The 22,607-nt window shown below is 49.8% G+C and overlaps 1 protein-coding gene across 3 annotated transcripts in view; it reads right to left on the bottom strand.

Annotated features, from left to right (window-relative positions):
* Positions 1-21,514, bottom strand: part of LRRC20 (leucine rich repeat containing 20) — a gene marked incomplete at both ends in the record, with an annotated part of 64,921 nt that extends 43,407 nt beyond the window's left edge. For 2 of the 3 annotated variants that reach the window (XM_080695369.1, XM_080695370.1), the window contains one exon: positions 14,540-14,621. In XM_080695369.1, the coding sequence (XP_080551495.1) occupies positions 14,540-14,621 (82 nt within the window). Of the gene's footprint in view, positions 1-14,539; positions 14,678-21,452 lie in introns of those variants that run through there. The other variant, XM_080695371.1, reaches the window with a different exon arrangement.
* Between the last annotated feature and the right edge of the window lie 1,093 nt (positions 21,515-22,607).

Genomic DNA, 22,607 nt, shown 5'->3' on the forward strand with positions numbered 1-22,607 from the left:
ACACACTAGCAGGGTCCGAGAACAGGATGCTAAGCATGACCCCTGGCTGCCCGGGGCCAATGCCCTAGCGCGGGAGAGCAACAGTAAACATACACCGGAGAGAATGCCGCGGTGCCACGGGACAGCAGGTAACAGGGCTGGGCATGGGGGCAATCTCAGCCCGGTAATCAGGGATTTAGGGGCATGAGAACAAAAAGGAGCAGGGCACACAGATCTGGGGAAAGGATGGCTCAGACAGAAATAACAGCAAGTGCAATAGCCTAAAAGGACACCTGGCAGAGCAAGCACATAATTAGCTCCCTCCTTCCTCTTTCTCACTTTCCATCGTCCTCAGCAGACAGACACAACACAGTGAGTGAATGTTTGCCAGAAAGAACTTGTTGAAATAAGGAATCCTGGGGACAAATCGGAGCGTGACAAATAGAAGCATCTTAACAAAACACAGTCAACCAAGATGAGGCAGGTGCCAACGCAAAGGCTCTTCAGTTCACCCTGGTCTTTGAGGATAATGACCTGTCTCAGAAGTGAGATTACTCATTGTGTGTGCATCCGCAGCTGGCTCAGGGATTGTCGCGGGCTGAGCAGAATGACTGGCTTTGCCAGCACCCACACACACAGGCACTTCCGTCCTGCCAGCCAGAGTCACACTTACAGTTCTGGGAGTATTAGGTGTTTTAAAAAATATACTCTTGCCGGGCGTGGTGGTGCACGCTTGTCACCCCCACGCTTGGGAGGCGGAGACAGGAGGATCGCGCTGGTTCGGAGCCAGCCTCGCTGGTTTGAGACCGTTTCTAAATAAAAATATAAAAATAGGTCTGGGAGTGTAGCCCAGACATAGAAGGGCTTCCAGGAACCCCAGTACCACCAAAAATAAATAAATAAATAAATAAAAAATAAAAACTATACTCTTACTGGTGTGCTGTAATTATACATCATAATGAGATTCAAAGTGGCAGACACATAGGTGTGCGTATCACTTGACGTATCCCCTTTGCATTCTCCCACAACCTCCTTTCCTTGTCCACGTAGTGAGACTGGCTGTGATACCTTCACACGTGGACGTTCGATTCCTTGAACTGCTTCCTTCCTTAGTTAGTCCTCCTTTTTTACCTCCCCACCTCCCACCCCCAAACCCTTCCACTATTCTGATTTCTCTTCATTTATCTACAGCTCCTCTTGTTTTCCTATTTTCTTTCTGGCTTGTGAGACTGGCTGACTTCATTTAGCATAGTATTCTCTGGCTGCATCCGTTTTCCTACAAATGACATAATTTTGTTCTTCCTTAAGGCTAAGTAAAACTCCAGTGGGTATAAATACTACATTTTCTCTATCCATTCACCTGTTGATGGATACCCCGGTTAGTTCCATAATGGGCTCTTGTGAATTGTGCTGCTATAAACATACAAATGCATGTATAGTAACCTGACTTTAATTCATCAAGAAATATTCCAAGGAGGGGTATAGCTGGGTCATATGGTGGTTCCATTCTAGTCTTTTGAGAAACCTCCAGACTGATTTCCATAGTGGCTATACTAATTTACAATCCCACCAACAGTATATTAAAGGTTCCTATTTCTCAGCATTTATTATTATTATCTGAGGGAGTAGTACTGGGAATGGAAGCTAAGTTACTCTACTTCCAAGCTACACGCCCAGCCCATTTAAAAAAGTTTTTAAATCCGAAACAGCATCCTGCTCAGTTGCTGAGGTTGACCTAGAACCTGTCTCAGCCTCCCAAGTACTGGGATTATAGCCGTGTGCCACTACACCAGGATTGTCGGCATTTATTATTGCTGTGTGTGTGTGTGTGTGTGTGTGTGTGTGTGTGTGTGTGTGTGTGGTACTAGGGATGAAACCAGTGGCTTTCTACCTCCGGGCTACACTCTCAGATCTATTTTATAGGAAACAAGGTCTCACTAAGTTGCTGAGAGCCTCACTAAGTAGTTGAGGCTGGCTTTGAACCTACACAATCCTCCTGTCTCAGCCTCCCGAGTACTGGAATTATAAGCGTGTGCCACCACGCCCGGCTCTTATTACTGCTTTTACTGTGATCATCTTTAAGTAAACTAGCCTCGTTAAATCATTTCCCCAAAGCTAGCACTTCTATGCTTACGCCACGCATGCTTTTAATGCCACAAAATTATCTATTTGGTTCTCCCACTGCAGTCGGCCATTTTTACTCCTCTGCCAACATACACTTTTTGAAGCTGTGTAATTATCCGTGAGGTTTCAAAGAATGTTTTTCTTTCCTCCAATATGTTGCTGTGAGTGCCAGTGACACCTGGAGCGGGCAGGCAACCTGTGGGCAGTGGCTCTTCCGCAGAAAAGCCAAGTCCAGCTGGCAGTGCCATCTGTCCAGTCCCCAGCTCTGAACCTCTTCACCGGTATCCCTTGGTCCCCAACTCATCCAAATCCCCCTGTCCACCCTAAAAGTCCTAAACTTCCCTTCTTTCAGTACTTGGAATTGAACCCAGGGACATTTGACCTCTAAACTATACCCCTAGTCCTATCTTATTTTTTATTTCGAAACAAAGTCTAAGTTTCTGAGGCTGGCCTCAACCCTGCAATACTCCTGTCTCAGCCTTCTAAGTACTGGGATTACAGGCGTGTGTCACCATACCTGGCTTAGACTTCTCTACTTCTTTCTTTCCTTTTTTTTTTTTTTTTTGTGGTAGTACTGAGGATTGAACCCAGGGACTTTCTACCTCAGAGCTACACCCAAGCCCTATTTTATTTTTTAATAGGGTCTGAGCTGTAGATGGCCTCATTAAATTGCTGAGGCTGGCCTTGGACTTGTGATCCTCCTGTCTCAGCCTCCCAAGTACTGCAATTACAAGCATGCCCCACTAGAACCAGTTGGACTTCCCTAATTTGAAGTTTAACCAGGTTCCAAACTGCCCCCAGACAACCCACCAGCTGCCCATCCCACCCACTCTCAACTCCTCTGTGCTTCCTCCTAACGCCTCACCTGGAGACACCAAATCCCTTCTCCCCTGGGCTCCCTAAAGCTACCTCAAATCCGTCCTCTGTCCTGCAGTGATCTTCCTAAACTTGGCCAGGTCATGTCGCTCATTTCAGAAACCAACAGGGATGCCCATCACCACCCAGGTCAGGGACAGCAGAGGTGGCCCCCACACTCATGGAGCTCACAGAATTCAGATGTCACGTGTGACTCTGGGGCTTGAAGATACGTATTTCCCCACAGCACAGGCTTGCTTTCCACAACCCAGTGACTTCTCTGGGCCCTCAACCATCAGAACAATAGTCTCTGTCCTTGAGTGCCTGAGTTCAAGTCCTCTCCCTCCCCCACTTGGCAGATGAAACCCTGGCGGAGTCGCTTAGCTCTTCTGTGCCTATTTCCTCATCTGTAAAATGACAGTGGCAACGGCTACTTCATTAGGCTGAATAATGATTAAATCACAGGGTTGCTGTGAGATGTTGCCAAGCAGTTGGGACAGGCTGGGTGTTGAACAAGTGTACGTGCTTAGCATTATTCACGGGTGTTTTGAGTCTATCTTTACTCTTCAGACCCTCTTTAGATCCTAACTCCTATGGAAGGTAGGACTCCATTGCACCAACTATGTTCGATGAGGCCGTGGACCCTCTGAAACCGGAAGCCAACCTCGGTCTCACCTCCTGCAGCGGCTGCCTCTCCCTCTCTGTGCCAGAGCCCGCCCCTCCCCCACCTCCAGGCCACCATGCCTTAGCAGGGGTGCTTAACTGATGTCTCCTGTGCATACAACTCAAGACAATAAAAGCAGAACTCATCCTTATTCCGTTCACTTTCTATTCCTCAAGTCTTGAACGACCAATATAATCATCTTACTCCCCATGACCTGTCACCAGGGCTTGTGGCATCTGTGTAAGTTACTGCACCTTCCAGATCTCTGTCCCCTCACTGTGAATGGGCCACCACCATCCATGGAGCTTCCTTGGAGACAACTCAGGGTTGAACCAGTTCTCACACCTGGGCCTATTCCACAGACAGAAAGATGAGAAGGAAAACTGAGAGAGAAGAATGAGGAATTTGTATACCTGGGATGAAGGAATTTGTTCACTCACCCAACAGAGATTCTCTAAGACCTCTGCTCTGACTGCGCGGCAGGAAATGGGATTCTTGCTCATTTGTTTATATGGCGCTGGGGATTGAGCCCAGGGCTTCGTGCATGCTGAGCACATGCTCTGCAACTGAGCTCCATCCCCAGCCCTGACGTCCACACCTATCCTTTCTCCTTCCAGGAGTCTGAGGTCCACAGCAGAGCTGAAATGGGGGTCGGTCGGGCTCATGGCCATTGAGTCAAAACTCAAGGCAGGGGGTGGGGGTGGTTAAAGAAGCCAATGGTGAGACCTGGGCCACACCCACAGGCTTCAGGGACCTCTGCCACCGCTGCTATAAACCGAACAGGACACCAGCCAACCACCCTCACCCTGCCAATTCCATAGCCAGCCAGCCTGACCCCAGCAGGGCTCGTAACTGCTACCCTGGGGCCGGGGACCACAGGACCAGGCAGGGAAGCCTGGCTTCTCACTGTTCTTCTGTGCCCTAGGCACACAGACTACACACAAATACACATTTAAAATATTCCTCAGCTGGGCGTGGTGGCGCATGCTTGTAATCCCAGAGCTTGGGAAGCTAAGACAGGAGGATAGCACAGGTTGGAAGCCAGCCTCAGCTACTTAGTGAAGCTCTCGGCAACTTAGTGAGACCCTGTTTCCGGGTAAGTTATAAAATAGGTCTGGAAGTATAGCCTGGAGGTAGAAAAGCCGCTGGTTTCCACCCCCAGTACCACCAAAAAAATAAATAAATAATAAACTATCCGTCCAAAAGCAGATGCCAGGGCTGAGCCATACAGTGAATCTGCTTCCCCTCCTTCCCTAGAGCCACTTCCACCATGGAGCTGGTCCCTCTCCTGCCACAGCCCCTCCTGTACTCTTCCCACTGAGCCCCTCAGACTTGGGAACAAAGAGACACGACTAGACCGAGGCATGGTGGGCAAGGTTTGCCGGAGCCCGCCCAGCTGCCACCTAGCCTCCCGAGCTGTGTGCTCTGCACCCCCAACACTGGATATAGCACGCTGTGTCCACTTTTCTACACCTCAGCCTCTCTGGGAGCCAGTTCAGAAGCAGTCAGAGCCCCCACGGGCCCCCTGGGGGGCTGATACTAGTCATACCACTCTGAAAGGAGAGGAACCCCCCCCCTCCAGGCCCAGGTCCTGCACTCTGCCCCATAGACTGCAGCACCATGACAATTTGCTGCCAGCAAAGTTGTCAGAGCTGTCGGGCTCCCTGGAAGCCCTATTGATTTCCCTTTCCAAACTGATTATTTGCCTCACGGCCCACCACCCCCTGCCAGGGTGTCACCAACATGTCTTTCACTGTGTTGGCACATCTTGCCAGGCTCACAAGCCCCTGATCTCTCCCACAAGCATTTATTGGCAGCCTCTGCAGCTACTGCCAGCACTCATACAGCCCACTCTCTCCAGACCCAAGGGGCCAGAAATTGCCCATGTCCAGAGGTGCCTTAGAGAGGGGCCCAGCCCTCCAGCAATCGTTTGACAGATGAGGAGGCGGAGCCAGAGAGACCACACCTTGTCTCCCTCACGTTGTGCCATGCAGGGCGGGCTGGAGGAGGGCTGGCTGCTCACAGGGTGACTCAGGGTCCTTTCGGGAGAGCAGCAGGGGCTCTGCAGTGGCGGCCTCTGTGCCTCCCCATCCAACCTGCACTCTGTGCGCTGGAAAGGAGAGGAGTGGGGACAGTAGAGTAGAGGAGGCTTCGGCCCCAGTGTGGAGCAAAGACAGGAACCCATTTCCTCCCCAGGCCCTCGGAGCTGGGCTGCACATGGCTGCCCCCGAAGATACCCCAGATGCAGAGACTAACACAAAACACCACCTTGGTATAGTGCAAAGGTAGAATCCCCTGGGTTCAATCCCCAGTATCCAGAACAAAAACAAAACAAAATACCACCCTCCCAACCCCCACGGTGACAGCCTCCTGGGCTGTGGGCCAGGATCCACAGGCCAACAAGCTCCAACTGGGGCCAAGGCCACCAGCCAGCAGGGCAGAGAAGCTGCTCCCGCTACCCCCTGGCTGCTCCCTTCCTCAGTGCCAGGTGTGGGGGGGCAGCGCTAGGCACACTGGGGGCAGGCGCTCTAGGCAGGGCACACATAGCAGGTGCTCAGCATGTGTTTATTAAAAAGAAGCCAGCGACAGGTTTTGAACTACGACAAGGCGGGGTTCTGATTCAGTTTGTGTTCAACTGCTTCCTGAATACTGCAATTCTTGAGTACCCTTTGTTTTAAAAAGGGGTTGCAAGCTGAGGTCCCTGTGGAAGTCAGACCAAAGTGTAAATACAGGAAGTGAGCAGGCGAAGTGGACGCCCGGGTCAGGACCTGGAGCGCACACCCAGCGGCCTGGTCAGGGCTCGGGTTCTTGTCACCTGCTAGGATGGTTACAGCGTGCCATCTGCTGGTGAGTAGAGGACAGACACACTTGGCCAAAGCGCAGGTAGCCTGGGATAGAGGGAGGAAAGCAGGGATGCTAACCATGGTTTCCCAACAGTTTTTTGTTGGTTGGTTGGTTGGTTTGTGGTACTGGGGATGGAACCCAGGGGCATTCTACCTCAGAGCTACACCTCCAGCCTTTTATTCTTTATTTTCTGAAACAGGGTCTCACTGAGTTACAAAGGGCCTCACTAAGTAGCTGAGGCTGTCCTTGAACCGCGATCCTCCTGTCTCTCCAAATGCTGGGATTACAAGCATGCGACACCACACCCAACTTCCCAACAGTTATTTCAGGGCTCTCAGACAAGCTGCTCATTTCCTCAGCCCCATGAATGCATCACATTCATATCCACCCACCCACCCACCATTCATTCATTCATTCATTCACTCATTCATTTGTTCATCTCTCTCTCCTCACACTCCCACTCACACACATCCAAAGCCCTACCCAGGCAACATTACTGCCCAATCCTCTCACAAGCCATAAGGGGAAGGAAATTCCAAACTGGACCTAGTAAACCAGTGATTCTCAAAATTCAGGACAGGAGCCAGTTGCACACTCCTGTGATCCCAGTACTTGGGAGGTTGAGGAGAATCACAGGTTCAAGGCCAGCCTCAGCAACTTAGTAAAACCTTGTTTCAAAAATAAAAAATAAAAAGGGCTGGGGTGGAGGTAGAATGCCCCAGTATGGGAGAAAGAAAAGAAAAAAAAACAAGGCAGGGAGGAATTGTACAAAGTTCATGTTAAAATGCACATCATCAGGCCTTCCCTCTGATAGTCTACTTTTAAAGCTTTAGAGAGGTGACCATGAATTTGTATGTTTATCTTATATCCAGATGATTCTGGTAGGAGGAAATCTTTGCGATCATGCGTTAAGCAAAGGTTTCTTAGATATATAACACCAAAAGCGCCATCTATAAAAGAAAAAATGATAAATTGGACTTCATCAAAATTAAAAATGTCTGCTCCTCCAAAGACACTGTTAGGAGGATGAAAGACAAGGCTGGGGCTGGAAACCACACCAGCAAAACACATTTGATTGAAAGCTCGCACCAGAATATAGAAAGAGCCCTCCAAACTTAATGAGAAGCCACATTCTTTGAAATGGCCAAAATATTTGAATAGACATTTTATCAAAGACAGATGGCCACAAAGTACATGAAGAGATTCATTTCAACATCAATTTTCATCAAAGAGCTATAAATTAAAGCCACAATGAGATGCCATTATGTGGCTAAAAGAACATATAAAATTAGAAAGCATACTGAGGATGTGAAGGGATCGGAACTTTGGAAATGAGGGGAATAGTTACTGTCTTTACTTTTTCTTTCCTTTCTTTTATTTTTCGTGTGTGTGTGTGTGTGTGTGTGTGTGTGTGTGTGTGTGTGTTGTTGGGGCTACTGAGGATTGAACTCAGCGGCATTCTGCCTCTGAATGACACCTCCAACTCTTTTTTTGTTTGTTTGGAAACAGGGTCTGACTAGCTGAGAGTCTTACTATGTTGCTAAGACTGTCCCCCAAACCCACAATCCTTCTGTCTCAGCCTCCCAAGTACTAGAATCACAAGCATGTGCCACTGCACCCAACTGAATGGTTTCTTATATACACTCACCACAAGTAACCTAGCATTTCTACTCCCATGTATTAATCCAAGAGAAATGAAACTTTGCTTCACAAAGAAACCCATATATGAACATTTATAGACTTTAATTATATTAAAAAACTAGAAGGAGCCGGGCATGGTGGCGCACACCTGTAGTCCCAGCACTTGGGAGGCTGAATCAGGAGGATCGCACAGATTCAAAGATAACCTCAGCTGCTAAGTGAGGCTCTCAGCAACTTAGTGAGACCCTATTTCCAAATAAATTATAAAAATAGGGCTGGGTGTAGCCCGCAGGTAGAAAGCCCCTGGGGTACACCCCCCAGTACCACAATCACAAAAAAAAAAACATCAAGTAGCTGGGTGTGGTGGCACACACTTGTAATCCCAGCATTTGGGAGGATCGCATTTCGCGCGACAGCCTCAGCTACTTAGGCCCTTTGCAACTCAGTGAGACCCTGTTTCAAAAAAGAATAAAAATCGGGTTGGGGGTGTAGCTCAGAGGTAGAATGCCCCTGGATTCCATCCCCAGTACCATACACACACACACACACACACACACACACACACACACACACACACACACACGAGAAAAAAAAAACCTGGAAGTAATCCAAATGTTCTCCAACAGGTGAAGGAGTAAACAGGTCATGGTACATCCATACAATGTAATAGTACTTCACAAAGAAAAAAACTAAGCTGGGTGCAGTGGTGCACACCTGTGAGACCAGCTGGCTCCTTGAAAGGCTGAAGCAGGCAGGAAGATGGTTAACTTAGTCTGCCTCAAAATAAAAATAAAGGCCTAGTAGGGCATCTCAGTGATAGAACACCCCTGGGTTCAATCCCCAATACCACACACACATATTAAAAATAATAATATTAAAGGAAGAATCCAGCTGGGTGTGGTAGCACATGCCTGTAGTTCCAGTACTTGGGAGGCTGAGACAGGAGGATCACAGGCTCGTGGTCAGCCTCAGCAACTTAGCGAGACCTTGTTTCAACATAAAAAATAAAAAGGACTGGGGGTGTAGCTCAGAGGTAGAATGCCCATGGTTCAAGGCTCAATCCCCAGTAACACACACACACACACACACACACACACACACACACACAAGCTTTGGAGAATAGGCATTTTTTAACCAGAACCCTTTCAATTCCTGTGCCAGTTGCCGAGGACCCACCGTTCAGAAACCCTGCAGGAGTGGTAGAACTGACCAAGCGACATCTGCACCTGAAAGCAGTGCATGAGGGCATCCAGAAGAGGGTGCTGGGGGGGGGGGTACAAGGAGCTGGGAGGGCTGGGAGCTGGGAGAAGAGTAGCTTCAGCTCAAGCCAGGGGGCCTTCTGCTGCCCAGATGGAAAGAAGCCCACGGAGAGGCTTGCTGGGGCAAGCCCGGCTCTAGCTGCATCCTTGACTGGAAGAGCAAGCCGAGCTGACAGGGCGCCTACCTGAGTAAGGTGAGAGCGGTCCGTAACTGAGCTCTCCGCCGTCGGATGACAAGGGCTCTCTCACTCCAGCTGCGGCTTTGGAGCAGCCATCCCACCAGGCCTGCGCACAGGAAGGCAGGAGGGAGCCTGCACAGCAGGAGAGGACAGGGAAGCCTCTATTCCCAGGGCCGTGGTCCTAAAGAATCAGTTACTCCATCTTGTCTTTTATTTCCACCTTCTATAGTGGCAGGTGGTACCTTACCTCAAAACTATTCTCCTCTCCGGTTAAGAGTAATACAAGAAGCCGGGCATGGTGGTGCACACATAATCCCAGCATTCGGGAGGCTGATACCGGAGGATCGCGGTTCGCAGACAGCCTCAGCTACTTAGTGAGGCCCTCCGCAACTCAGTGAGACCCTGTTTTAAAATAAAGAATAAAAATAGGGTAGGGGGTGTAGCTCAGAGGTCAAATGCCCCTGGGTTCCATCCCCAGACCCCCACACAAAAAAAGAGTAATACAAGGCTGGGCACGCTTGTAATCCCAGTACTTGGGAGGTTGAGACAGGAGGATCACAGGTTTGTGGCCAGCCTTAGCTACTTAGTAGTGAGGCCCTCCATAGCTTAGTGAAACCCTATTTCAAAATAAAGAAAAATAAAATAGGGCTGGGGGTGTAGCTCAGAGGTAGAATGCCCCTGAGCATTCAATTCCCATTACCCCCCCACACACACACACACACACACACACACACACACACACAAAGAGTAATACATGGTACATGCCTGTAATCACAATATTGAGACAGGAGACAGGAGGATGGCAGGTTTGAGAACAGACTCAGCAAATTAGTGAGACTCTGTTTCAAAAATAAAAAATAAAAAGGGCTGGGGATGTAGCTCAAAGGCGGAATGCCCCTGGGTTCAATTTCTAGTACCATGCACACACAAAAGGAAGAATACAGGGAGCTGGGCACGGTGGTACACATCTTTAACCCCAGCTAGTTGGGAAGCTAAGGCAAGAGGATCGTGAATTTGAGACCAACCTGTGCAACCCAGTGATAACCCCCAAAAGAAGAGATGATCCTCACAGAATATTTAGAAAATGCAGAACAGTATTTTCCAGTTCCCATTTGCATCTTGTGTTATCTCCACCGATTTTCTCTTCTAGATGATACATGTTTAACATACTTGGTATATTACTGTATATACAGTTTAGGATCCTTTTTCCCACAATGCATATTCATATAAGAATGTGCCCATTTTTACTCAAGCATACAATAAAATGTCATGCACCATTCTTAACAGCTACATAAATAACATTGTATAGCTGTGACAACATTTATTTTAGTCATTTCCTGGTGCTGGGTGCTTAGGCTGCATCAGATTGCTTGCCGTTTTACAGCAGAACCATACTGTGTGACCTCACCTATCTTTCAAGACCCAGTTTGATTCCTACCTCCTCCAGAACAGCTTCCTGGACTGTTTTAACACAGCAGCATCTCTCTGCTCTGAACATGACCTGTGGTCCATCTGTCACAGCTGAGCAGGAGCCTGGGTGTCACCCACTGTCCTCTGGCTGACTCACGGGAGATGGGCTGGTCTCAGGCCCAGGGCTCTAGTGCACACACCTTAGGAGCTCTCCGGCCCCTTGGGCACAGCTGGCACTGAATACCTACTGACTGCTCAGAGTCCAGACCTGTAAGACTGCACAAGCCTGGTCAATGACACTTTTTTTTTTAAGTACTGGGGATGGAAGCCCCAGTACTGGGGCCTTCTACCTCTGAGCTACACTTCCCAGCTCTCTCTCTCTCTTTTTTCTTTTAGTCTTTCTTTTGAAACAGGGGCTCACTAAATTCTGGAGGGCCTCACTAAGTAGCTGAGGCTGGCCACAAACCCAGATCCTCCTGTCTCAGTCTCCCAAATGCTGGGATTACAAGCATGTGCCACCATGCCTGGCCAACAACACTTTCCAAGGGCCAGGATTAAGCCAGCCCACGATGGTCTGCTCTAATAGCTTGCTCCTTCTCTGGCCACCGTAGAGGTAAAAAAGCCCCTTCTGTCCAACTTTAATACACAAGATAGATGTTTATACACACAATTAACTAACTAACTAACTATACACACACACACACACACACACACACACACACATATATATACACTATATATGTGTGTATGTATGTATATATATGTGCATATATTAGGTGCTGGGGATCAAACACAGGGCCTCAGGCATACTCGGCAAGTGCTCTACACTGAGCTATATCCTCAGCCCCAACCCTCACTTTAAAGACCTAGTTCCCACCACAGAGAGTCTCAAGCTTTGTCCAGGTCCACCATGGCTAAAGGGTCTCTCAAGCTGACTAGAACTTTGCTGCGCTCATGACCTGGCACTAACCGACCTCGCACCAGGCTGCACGGTAGGGAGGGGCCCAAGCTCCAGGGCCTGCCAGTCAGGACCCCAATCCCCACTGGGCTCTGCAGTATTCTGGCAGGGTGGGCCAGGTGGGCAAAGGCCTGGCTTGAGTTCCAGGGTCGGCATGGATCCCGGACGGTGCCGAGGAACTAGTACTTCCCTAGCCGCTCACACTCTGCACCCAAAGCAGGCACCCACTCCTCAGTTCACAGGCATCCCCAACTGACTCATGGGACAGCTGAATGTGGAATCTCTGGCCCATGGAGGCTGAAGCCCAGATGCCAACACAGCCTTCCCGGCTGTCTGCCTGCTGGCCACCACCCCTCACCTCCTCCCACGCTGCAGTGACAACTGGGCAGGGGCTGCTCCCACCACTGCCTGGGACACCAGTCTCCTCATTGCTTCCTCCTCCCAAGGGAGCCCACCTCACTCTCAGGCTGCCCCTCCACCCTTACCACATCTGGGTGAGATGGAGACACGTGTCCCTCCACCCTGTGACATCTTCAGGTAGGAGCAGGTGATTCACCATGGAGATCTGTACTGAATTCCCTGCTGGTAAAGTAATGTGTAGCAGGCCCAGCAGAGACCTGCTGGCTGACACCTGCCTGTGCCACAGCATTTAGGCCTCACCTCCGGCTTTCAGAGATGAGAAAAAAGTAAAAATAACATCTGCCATTTACTTAACTGCCCACATGCCAAGCACCTTACACACATTACAATTACTCCTAGCCACCCTGATGAGGTAGACATAACTGCCATTCTCATCTTATAGATGAAGGAACTCAGGTTCAGATAAGTTAAGCAATCTACTAAGGTACTAAGCTAGTAGGTGGCAGAGTGAAGATTTATACCCAGGATCCAAAGCCTGGCTGTCAAGCACAGCATTGATGGTGGGGAGCCTTACACACTGTGGTGAGCACAACCACATTAGTGATGGATGCAGAAATCCAGCAACGGCTCCCCCAGAGACTTCCCTCCAAGGCCAGTGGCAATCTCCAAGTTAGTTTGCTGATAGAGGACATGCCCTTCTTACCTTGGCTCAGTTCAGCAAGCACCTCCTGTTGTTAACACTGTCTGACATGGTGCTGGGCTCTGGAGTGGGACAGAGTATAAGGAGCAAAGAACTGCAGGGCCCTTCCCTCCAGGGATGCTGATGGGTGCTACAGGGGAGCAAGGTAGCAAGGGGTAAATGGGGTAGGGCTGAGGACTTCCTGGACGAGGCAGTAAACAAGCCCATCCTAAAAGCTAAATGTGCCTCCTCTTCCAGGGCCACCACACCTGCCTCAGCCTGCATTCCAGACACACCTGATGGGAGGCTACTCACAGAAATGCTGTAGCTTTCCTGTCTGGGTCTTTGCTCAGGCAGTAACCACCATGGACATGAAATTCCTCTCTCTGTACCAAAGGCTTAGTTCAAAACCTGCCCATTTACATGATCATCCCTAAGACAGGACTGTGTGTTCCTCCTCTGGGTTCCCACAGCACACCTGTGGCTCCACTGTGGTACTTACATTCCAGTGGGTGAAATACATACAGGAACACGTGAACATGTGTGTGCACACACACCTGCGCCATTCATACACACAGGCACATACACAGGTAGATGCGCTGCACACCTGCTGCTTGTCATATGTATCTGCTGAATTCAGTTAATTGGAAGGTTTGCTCAAATGCTTAGTCTTGGGATGACTGATGGGCTAAAATGCTATGACCAATCCAAAGCAAAAGATATATATGACATGCCGGGCACGGTGGTGCATGCCTGCAATCCCAGCTAGAGAGATGAGCAGAGACTCCAGGGGAATGACAGAGGGTGACTAGGGAAGGGAGGGGGGAGATAAAGTCATAAAGAATGCATAATGGAATTAATGTCATGAACACATACAAAATTGCCAATTTCAATCTCAAAGACCTGTGGGGTGAGGGAGGGCAACAAGAGTTATATGCATGTATTTTTCTGACATTATGTACCCCAGTATGATGTAAAATAACAATACACCCAATAAAAAATTCCTAAAACACAAAGGGCTGGGGATGTAGCTCAGTAGTAGAGTACTCCTGGGTTCAATTTCCAGTAAAACACACACATCAAGTAAAATAGTAAAATGTAAAGGGGCCTCTCAACTGGGTGACGTCAAAATTGCTTTACCTTCACCCCCTCCATCTCCTCCTCATCTAGAGACAGGCTAGCCACACCACAAGTTGCAACAATTCAACAAAATGACACTCCAGAGGCCCCCAGTGCAGGTCCTGAACCTGTCTACACATATTACTCAGCCAGCCCCGCTTGGTGTTTGCAGCTGCTCTGGGCACACACACACTCATAGTCACCACAGTCCAAGGGCAAGCAGACTCTATCACTCGGTGTTTTACAAGCCTCTTTGGCCATGACTCAAGGTAAGAAATATGTCTTATACTGGGACCCAGTATCCACATACTACACACGCTTGCTATGATCACAATCAAAATCCCATGAAACACTTATCTTCATGACAAAGGTACACACATATATCCTCTTTCATCTCCTTCTAGGTCTGTCTAAGTTGACTTCACAAGCCACTTGCAGGGCAGCTGGAAAAACCCGGCCTGCACTCACCCAGGGTGTCGGAGCCACTCTCCACCGTCTCGTTGACCTTCCTTGCAACTCTGGCCACAGCCTCACCCATCTTCTTCAGCATGCAGACTTGGGTGTCTTGCTGCCAGCGCCCAGGCTGGTCTCTGCTCACAAAGGGGCCTATGCCTGGGGAAAAATACAGACCATGAAGCATCTCCTGCCTGACAGGGGAGCATCCTCTGCATCCTCCTCCCTCAAGCCCAGGCCGCCCGTGGGACGACCCCAGGCCACTCACCCCTCTTCTCTTGGAGCCCAGAGCCTTAGCCGCATCCAGCTCAGTCTTGGCAGGAGCTGATCTGCCTGTCAGAGGGGAAAGACAGCTGGGCCTACTGCTTTTCTGGGAGGATCGACATGTGTGACCTCACCAGACACAGAGCCTGGACCTGAATCAGTAGCCAGGTAGGTATAAGGACTCAGGTACGCACTGGCCTGTGACTCACCAGGTGGGGCACTGAGAAACAGGCAGAGCACAGCCAAGCACAGGAGAAAGACACCTGTCCCTCCATCCCACAGCCTCTGAGCCAGCACCCTATCCTTCCTGCAGACAGAAAGTGGGGACACCAAGACAAACCGGAGCTCACAGTCTGGCAGGTGGATGGTCTCTAGGAATTCCCTTTCCAAGTGCCAATAGGGAGGGAAGGTTACAGGATTAGCCTGCAAACCTGATTATCAGCCTGATGCTAGGTTTATCTTCAAGAAAAGGAGGAGGTGCTGGAAATGAGAGAAGGGAAACTGGATCACTAAGGGAGAAAGGGCTTAAAGAAGAGGGAGGAAGATAAAACTGTAAGGTGTTGAAGACATAGACATAATAAAATTATAAGGTATTAAGACATAAAGACAGAAATATCCTCAACTCCCTGTTTATTAAGGAGAAGAAAACTAAGGCATATAAAGTGGCTAAGTGACCTGGACAAAGTCACAGTGAATGAGCGGCAATAATCAGGTCAGGCTCCATATCCAGTGCCCAACTGTTTACCTACATTACCAACAGCAGCACCCCAAGAAGATAAGAAGGAGCCGGGCGTGGTGGTGCACGCTTGTAATCCCAGCATTTGGGAGGCTGAGACGGGAGGATCACAGTTTGCAGACAGCCTCAGCTACTACTTAGTGAGGCCCTTTGCAACTCAGTGAGACCCTGTTTCAAAATGAAGAATAAAAAATAGGGCTGGAGCTAGGCATGGTAGTGCACGCTTATAATCCCCCCACCCCCGCTTGGGAGGCGGAGACAAGAGGGTTGTGTAGGTTCAAAGCCAGCCACACTGGCTTAAGAGACGCTGTTTCCAAATAAAAATATAAAATAGGTCTGGGAGTGTAGCCCGGAGGTAGAAGGGTTTCCAGGAACCCCAGTACCACCAAAAAAATAAATAAAAGATAATAAAAAATAAATAAATAATAGGGCTGGGGATGTAGCTCAGAGGTAGAATGACCCTGGGTTCCATCCCCAGTACCTCAAAAAAAAAAAAAAAAAAATGAAGGAACTTGAGGTCAAGGTCAGTGTCCTTCTTTGCCCCTAGGCCTTGAGCCCAGCTTCACCAAGAGCTCAAGGAACTCCCCTGAACACCATAGGCAGAATGAAAAGGGCAGAGAAAACGGGTATGGGGACAGGGCTCAGAGCTCTGCTTAGGAGGTGCTTATTCTTGGTGTCCCAGCAAACATGAAGAAGGGCCCACGGGCTCAGCTGCACCAACAGGGCAGGGAGAGCCAAGGCCATCTTCCTCCCTAGGAGAGCCAGTGGCAATCAGCACACGTGTCTCACCAAGGAGACTGATACTGGAAGCCTGAGGCATGGCACAGTGGAAGAGACTGTCTCTGGAAACAGGCTGAATGCCAACTCTGCCATTCAGTGGCGGAGAAACTCGGTAGAGTTTCTTATCTACTCCGAGTCCCAGTTTCTTCACCGGAGATCTAGTAATACCTACCTTGCTGAATTGATCTGATTGAACAAAACATGCAGATCTGCCTAGCTCAGAGCCAGAACACGTAAATATTCAATAAACGGTAGTTAAGAGGATAAAGCAGTCAGTACATGTGCAGGCGTGACACTAGCATCTAATCCCCATTTATCACCCAGGTGACTGCACGAACAACTCAGCAGAACTCATCTTTGAGAAATGAAGACTCTCCATCTCTCCACCTCCGGGAAGTCTTCCCTGATTACTGCAGAAATAAGTGTTCTTTCCTCCCTCTGAATTTCAGCAGCACTTAATGACTTAGTACAAGTCACTGGGCTGTTTATGAGCTTTTATTTATTTATTTATTTATTTATTTATTTATTTATTTATTTATTTACTTTGTGGTACTAGACATGGAATCCAAGGGCATCCTACTGCATCCTACCTCCAAGCAATACCCCCAGCCCTATTTTTTTTATTCTTTATTTTGAAACAGGGTCTCACTGAGTTGCAAAGGGCCTAAGTAACTGAGGTTGTCCACAAACCGCGATTCTCCTGTCTCAGCCTCCCAAATGCTGGGATTACAAACGTACACCACCACGCCCTCCTCTGTTTATGAGCTTTAAAAGAAATATATACAGCTGGGCATGGTGGTGCATGCCCATAATCTCATCTACTCAGGAAGCTAAGGCAGGAGATTCACAAATTTGAGGGCAGCCTGGGCAACTTAGTGAGATCCTGTCTCAAAATAATAAATGAGAAGGAGGCATAGCTCAGTGGTAAAGCATTTGCCTAGTGTGTACAAGGCCCTGGGTTCAATCTCCAGTAACACACACAACACACACATATACACACACCACACATACACACATCTTCTCCAGCCTATGGACAGACCTATCTACTGTACTTCTCCTCTTTCTGTATCACACACCAAATACAAACACGTATGCTTAGTCTCCCCCCACACACAATGATGATGATGGTGGTCAACAGACATCATTTAGGTCAAATCTGAATACAGGTCAAGAAACTCTTACAACAAATTGAACACACAGTCTAAATTGGAAAAGGTCATAAATTCAAATGCCTACAGGTGCTAATTGGGCAACCTGTATAAGGATGGCCAATATAGGAGGGTAGAGAATAGGAAGGAAGGTGGCTAACTGGACCCAATGTGTTTACCATGCTGCCTTTAAGTCCATCCTCCTAGGCCTGAATCACAGTAATGTGGGTAGAATCTTATTGACTTATCCTAATCCCTTTAGGAATGGAAAAACTGAGGACCCCCCCCCCAAAACAAAAAGTGAATGAGCTAGACAGAAACCAAGGTCCCAGGCCTTCGAATTCCCAGCATAGGGATCTTCCCACTATACCATGATCCCTTCATTCCCCACTCCAGTGGGGATGAGCAATAATCATTTACTGATTATTGATCAATTATCATTTATCAAAGAAGTATCAACAATGATTTATCAAACTAGGTATAGTCTGAAGAGAGAAGGAAAGAAATAGAGGACACAATTCTAATTTGTGACTCTGATGAAGAACGTACTGAAAACCATCACCAATAGTATTCTGGCCTCAGAACAGAGAAGGAATGGCCAAGGTGCCTAGGGTCTGGGCTACCTCTGGTGGGATGGACTACTATTGACCTCTGTTATTCTGGCACTGTTCCTGCAATTCCACTATCTGCCACTAGGTGGTGTGGCAGCTTAGGCTACTTATGAATTCCATTAAAAACCTTACCTTTGAAACAGGGTCTCACTAAATTGCTGATGGCCTCACTAAGTAGCTGAGGCTGGCTGCAAAACCAAGATCCTCCTATCTCAGCTGCCAGGGATGGGAGTGTAGCTTGAAGGCAGAATGCCACTGGGCTTAATCCCCAGTGCAGGGGGGGGGGGAATCCTCACCACTGGGGACAAGCTCTGAGGTCTTATGGTGTGGGTCAGAGGAGACATAAAGCATGACCAGCAATGACATGTAAAAGCTGGGTATCAGAATAGTTTACTAGGAAGAAGAGCTCCTAAGAGTCCAAAGGATACTCTGGGTACAGCACAGATGAGCCCTAGCTCCCCAAAAGGGCATCTGAAGTCATCACCTAAGGTGTAAAATCAGCACCCTCGCTACCTGGCTAGGAACCACCTTCCCTTTGCCCCAAACTTCTTCTTCCCCCACAAGGGATAATTGTTCCCCCAAGTCCTGGCAGCCCCTCTCGCAGGCCACATGACAAAGACCTTCCCCTCTGGCACAGGCAGGGCTGTGAGATGGAAAGGTGGCAGAGCCATGTTGCATAAGGCCCAATACAGGAGAAGAGGGCTTCCCACTTTAGGAAGAACAAACTTGGATCTTGGGATGGCAGGGGCTGGAGTGGACCCTGGGGCCCCAAAGGCAGTGACAAAATCATCCAACTTCACTGAATGCTCCTTTTACTCCAAGGCAGGGCATGTTTGACCAAAGGAAAAAGAAAGGGGGTTGGGGAAATTCATTTAGCATGTAACAGCATCCCTGAGAGAAAGGCTGGGGGTGGAGTTATTAAAGAAAACTGGGTTTTGGTGTGTGTGTGTGTGTGTGTGTGTGTGTGTGTGTGTGTAATACTGGGGATTTAACCCAGGGGCATTCTACCTCTGAGCTACACTTCCAGCCCTATTTTTTCATTTTGAAACAAGGTCTCACTAAGTTATTGAGGATCTTGCTAAGTTGCGAAGGCCCACATCAAGCTTGCCATCCTCCTGTCTCAGCCTCTCAAGTACTGGAATTACAAGCATGAGCCATGTCCAGCTTATTCTTTTTGTTTTGTTTGGAATTATTTTTCAAAACACAGAAAACTGTCCAAGTCATACAGGTGACAGCTGTGGACCCACCTCAACTGAGTGCAAAGCCCCCTAGGCAGGGCTGCGCCAAGGTTGCGAGGGGCCCATTAATATAACTAATCCGAGTGAACCCACAATCTGCATGTCAGCATCATTTGAACAAAGCACACAAAGCAACCCCTCCTGAAACCAGAACCAAACCATGGGCCCCAGAAGCCTATGTGCTGGGCTTCTCGAGGCATCTGGTCAACCCCATGTGCAGGGGTGGTAACATCAGGGTCAGAGAACATCCCAGAGAGGAAAACATGGGAGCCATCAGTCCACATAGGTATGGAACGTTCTAGCTAGATGGACTGCTAGGCCTAGCCACCAGTACCAGGCACTGGGAGGGCAGCCTCAGAAAATTTCAAGGAAAGCACTTTCAAATATCAGAGATCCCTTGGCAAACACCGCCGGGGTCCCTGTATGGCTGTCTCCACACAGTTTCCATTCTCCCTTTCCTCAGCATGGTCCCAGGAAATGTATTAATCCAGCAAAAATCTCCTGGTGTCTTCTGCAAGTCCCACATGTGGAAAGTAAAGGAATAGAGAGGGTATGAAGCAGAACAAGCTTCCCGCCCAGAGGGAGGCAGAATGAGCTGGTGCCAGTACAGCAGGACACCAGGCGCAGGGGACCACAAAGGCATGTGGCATGGACCCAAGGGAAGCAACAGAGATGGGACCCCAGCAACAGCTATGCAAAGAAATGCAGGAGAAAGGAAAGCAAGCAGCCACTCTGTCCCAGATGACAAGAGGCCTTCCTATCAAGCTGTCCTATAGGAGAGCAACTAGTCCCACCAGTTTGGGAAAGGTACTGATGTTGTAAAGTAGCCCCATTTCTAAAATGGAAACACTACCTTCCTCAACTGGGTCATAGTATTGATATGCTATTTTTGACAAAGGACTTTACAAACCATTAAGAAGGTTACCAAGAAATATGTGATCATCAAACAGGTGCAGACAGGAAGTTTGGATATAGCAAATTGAATGCCGGAAGAAAAGTCCTCTTTGTAGGAGCTGGCGATACTGCCCTCTGGTTCAGCCTCATCGGGACTTGGTTTCACCTGGATTCAAAGCTGGTAGGGGTGAGGTGTACTTAAACTCTGACCACAACCTTCCGACTCAGCCCTTACCGGCAAGAACTCCACAAAGGAGCTGCTGCGACACCTGGTCTGCACCAGCTGCTCCTATATTTAGTTACTGGTGTGGTCATCGGGGAACTTTAGAGCCTGGCAGCGGCTGAGACTGAAAACCCGAACCTCCTGAGCTTCTGTGCGCAAGCTGCCCCCGCTGCTGGCTCTAGCCAGGCCTCTCGACCAGCCAAGCAGAGAGCAGGTGGGGACGTGAGGGGCGGAGGGCTCGCTGGGACCCCGAAGTCCTACAGGCCCATTCGAGGTCAGAAGAGAGTTGACCCACTTTTCCATCCAGAGGAAAGAGCCCGCTGGAGTGAGAATGGGACACGCCGGCGCCTGGTTTTTGTGCCTGGGGATTTAGGAAGCCCCGCGTTAGCTCGCCTGTGGACTGACACCCTCGGACTGCGCCTCCCAGGACTCCAGGAGGCTGCCGCCCAAGGGCCCACCTCACTCCGGTGCCCGCAGCCAGGCTGGGGACCTCGTCGCTGGGCCCCAGCTTGCCTGGCAGATTGGGACTGGAGAAAATCAAGCAGGCAGAAGGTGTGCTGGTGATCACAGAGGGCGGGGGGCTCTCCGCGCTGCCCAGGGGCCAAGAGGCGCGCTCCGGGCAGGAGTCTGCAGCTCCCCAGAGCAGAAGCAAACCCCGAAAGTGTGGTCTCGGGGGGCGAAGTACGCAGCAACCTCTCCCAGCTCAGCTCAGGCTTTCCCCTCCGGGAGCGGAAGCTCAGGAGCGGAAGCCCAGGAGCGCTTCCTCCGGGCTCCTGTTCCCTGGAAAAGCTGCGCCCACTCCCCCGAGCCATCGCGGCCCCGCCGCTGGGTGTAAGCAAGAGCCCTTGGCACTGCAGAGCCGCAGCGCCGCGCCGCTGCCCGTTTCCACCGGGTGACCTGGGGGAGGGGACGCTGCAAACCCGAAACACGTCTCTCCCTCTCTCCCCCAGCCCCTGCAACGCTCAGCCTCAGACTACGTTTACTTTGCGGGGCGCGAAGCGTGTGGCCCGGTTCCGGGCAGCTTTCGGCTCCACTTACGGCGACAATGCCTCCTAGCGCCCTGCGCAGCGCAGTCACGCTCCCTCGGCCGCCGCCGGCGCCCCGGGCAAGTTCCGCGCGCGCAGGGCGGGGTGCGAGCTGCGGGTCGGCCTCGCCGCCGCTCCGCCAATCGCTGCCCGGGGACCCGCGCGGGGGCGGGACCCCACCCGGCCCCGGGACACGCGCACCCAATCAGCGCGCCGGCTTCCCGCCGCGCGCTCCCGAGCGCACGGGAAGCCGCTTTGTGTGCCGCTTCGGGAAGCCGGGCGCCTGCGGGCTTGGGCTTGCAGACCCCAGCGCGGGACCCTACCCCCAGGTCCATAGGACTCGGGTTTCAGAATTGGTTTTCTCGAGGGATGGGTCTGAATCAGCCTTTTTCGAACACAAGAAGGTGGAGAATGAGGGACTTTTCCTATGCTGCCTTGGGCCAGCCATTTGGATTTTTAGACAATAATTCGTGCTACGCTGTTACTTCGCCTTTTGAAAGCCCCATATTCTCATCTGTAAAATAGGAATTAAAATATATAAGTGCCTGGTTTGTTATCTTGAGTTCTGATGCATGGCGTGTTCTGTGCAGCGCCCATGCCGAGCCCTGCCAGCCACTGAAAGGGTGCTGCCTCACTAGACCTCTTTCAGGGACGGCTCACCATGCCCTTGATGGACAATTTGGTAAGACAAAAGAGATGAGCCCTGCCTCTACCGTGACAGTGAGGAATATGAAATGCACCAATAAACAGAAGCATGCAGTAAGTATGTGGAGTCCTTAAGAAAGAATATTTAATTCCTCCTCTGGGAGCTTGGGCAGTTGAACAAGAAACACTCATTCCCTTGGGCATTAACTATGGGCATTAATGAATATTGGGCTCTAATGAATATTATTGAATCTTATTCTCCCAAAAAGATGTACTAAGAGCCTAACCCCTGGTCCCTCAGAACGTGACTTTATTTAGACGTTAGGGTCGTTGCAAATGTAATTAGGAAGAGCTCAGGCCAGGCATGGTGGCACCTGCCTGTAATCTCAGCACTTGAAAGGCGGAGACAGGAGGAGCACAGGTTTGAAGCCAGTGGCACTTCGTCAAAATAAACCTAAACTACAGATCTTGTGTTGTAAACTAACACACGGCCCTAAGTTCTCCTTTCTCGCTCATTCT

The sequence above is a fragment of the Muscardinus avellanarius genome (genome assembly GCF_963383645.1).
Source record: "Muscardinus avellanarius genome assembly, chromosome: 4".
NCBI lineage: Eukaryota > Metazoa > Chordata > Mammalia > Rodentia > Gliridae > Muscardinus > Muscardinus avellanarius.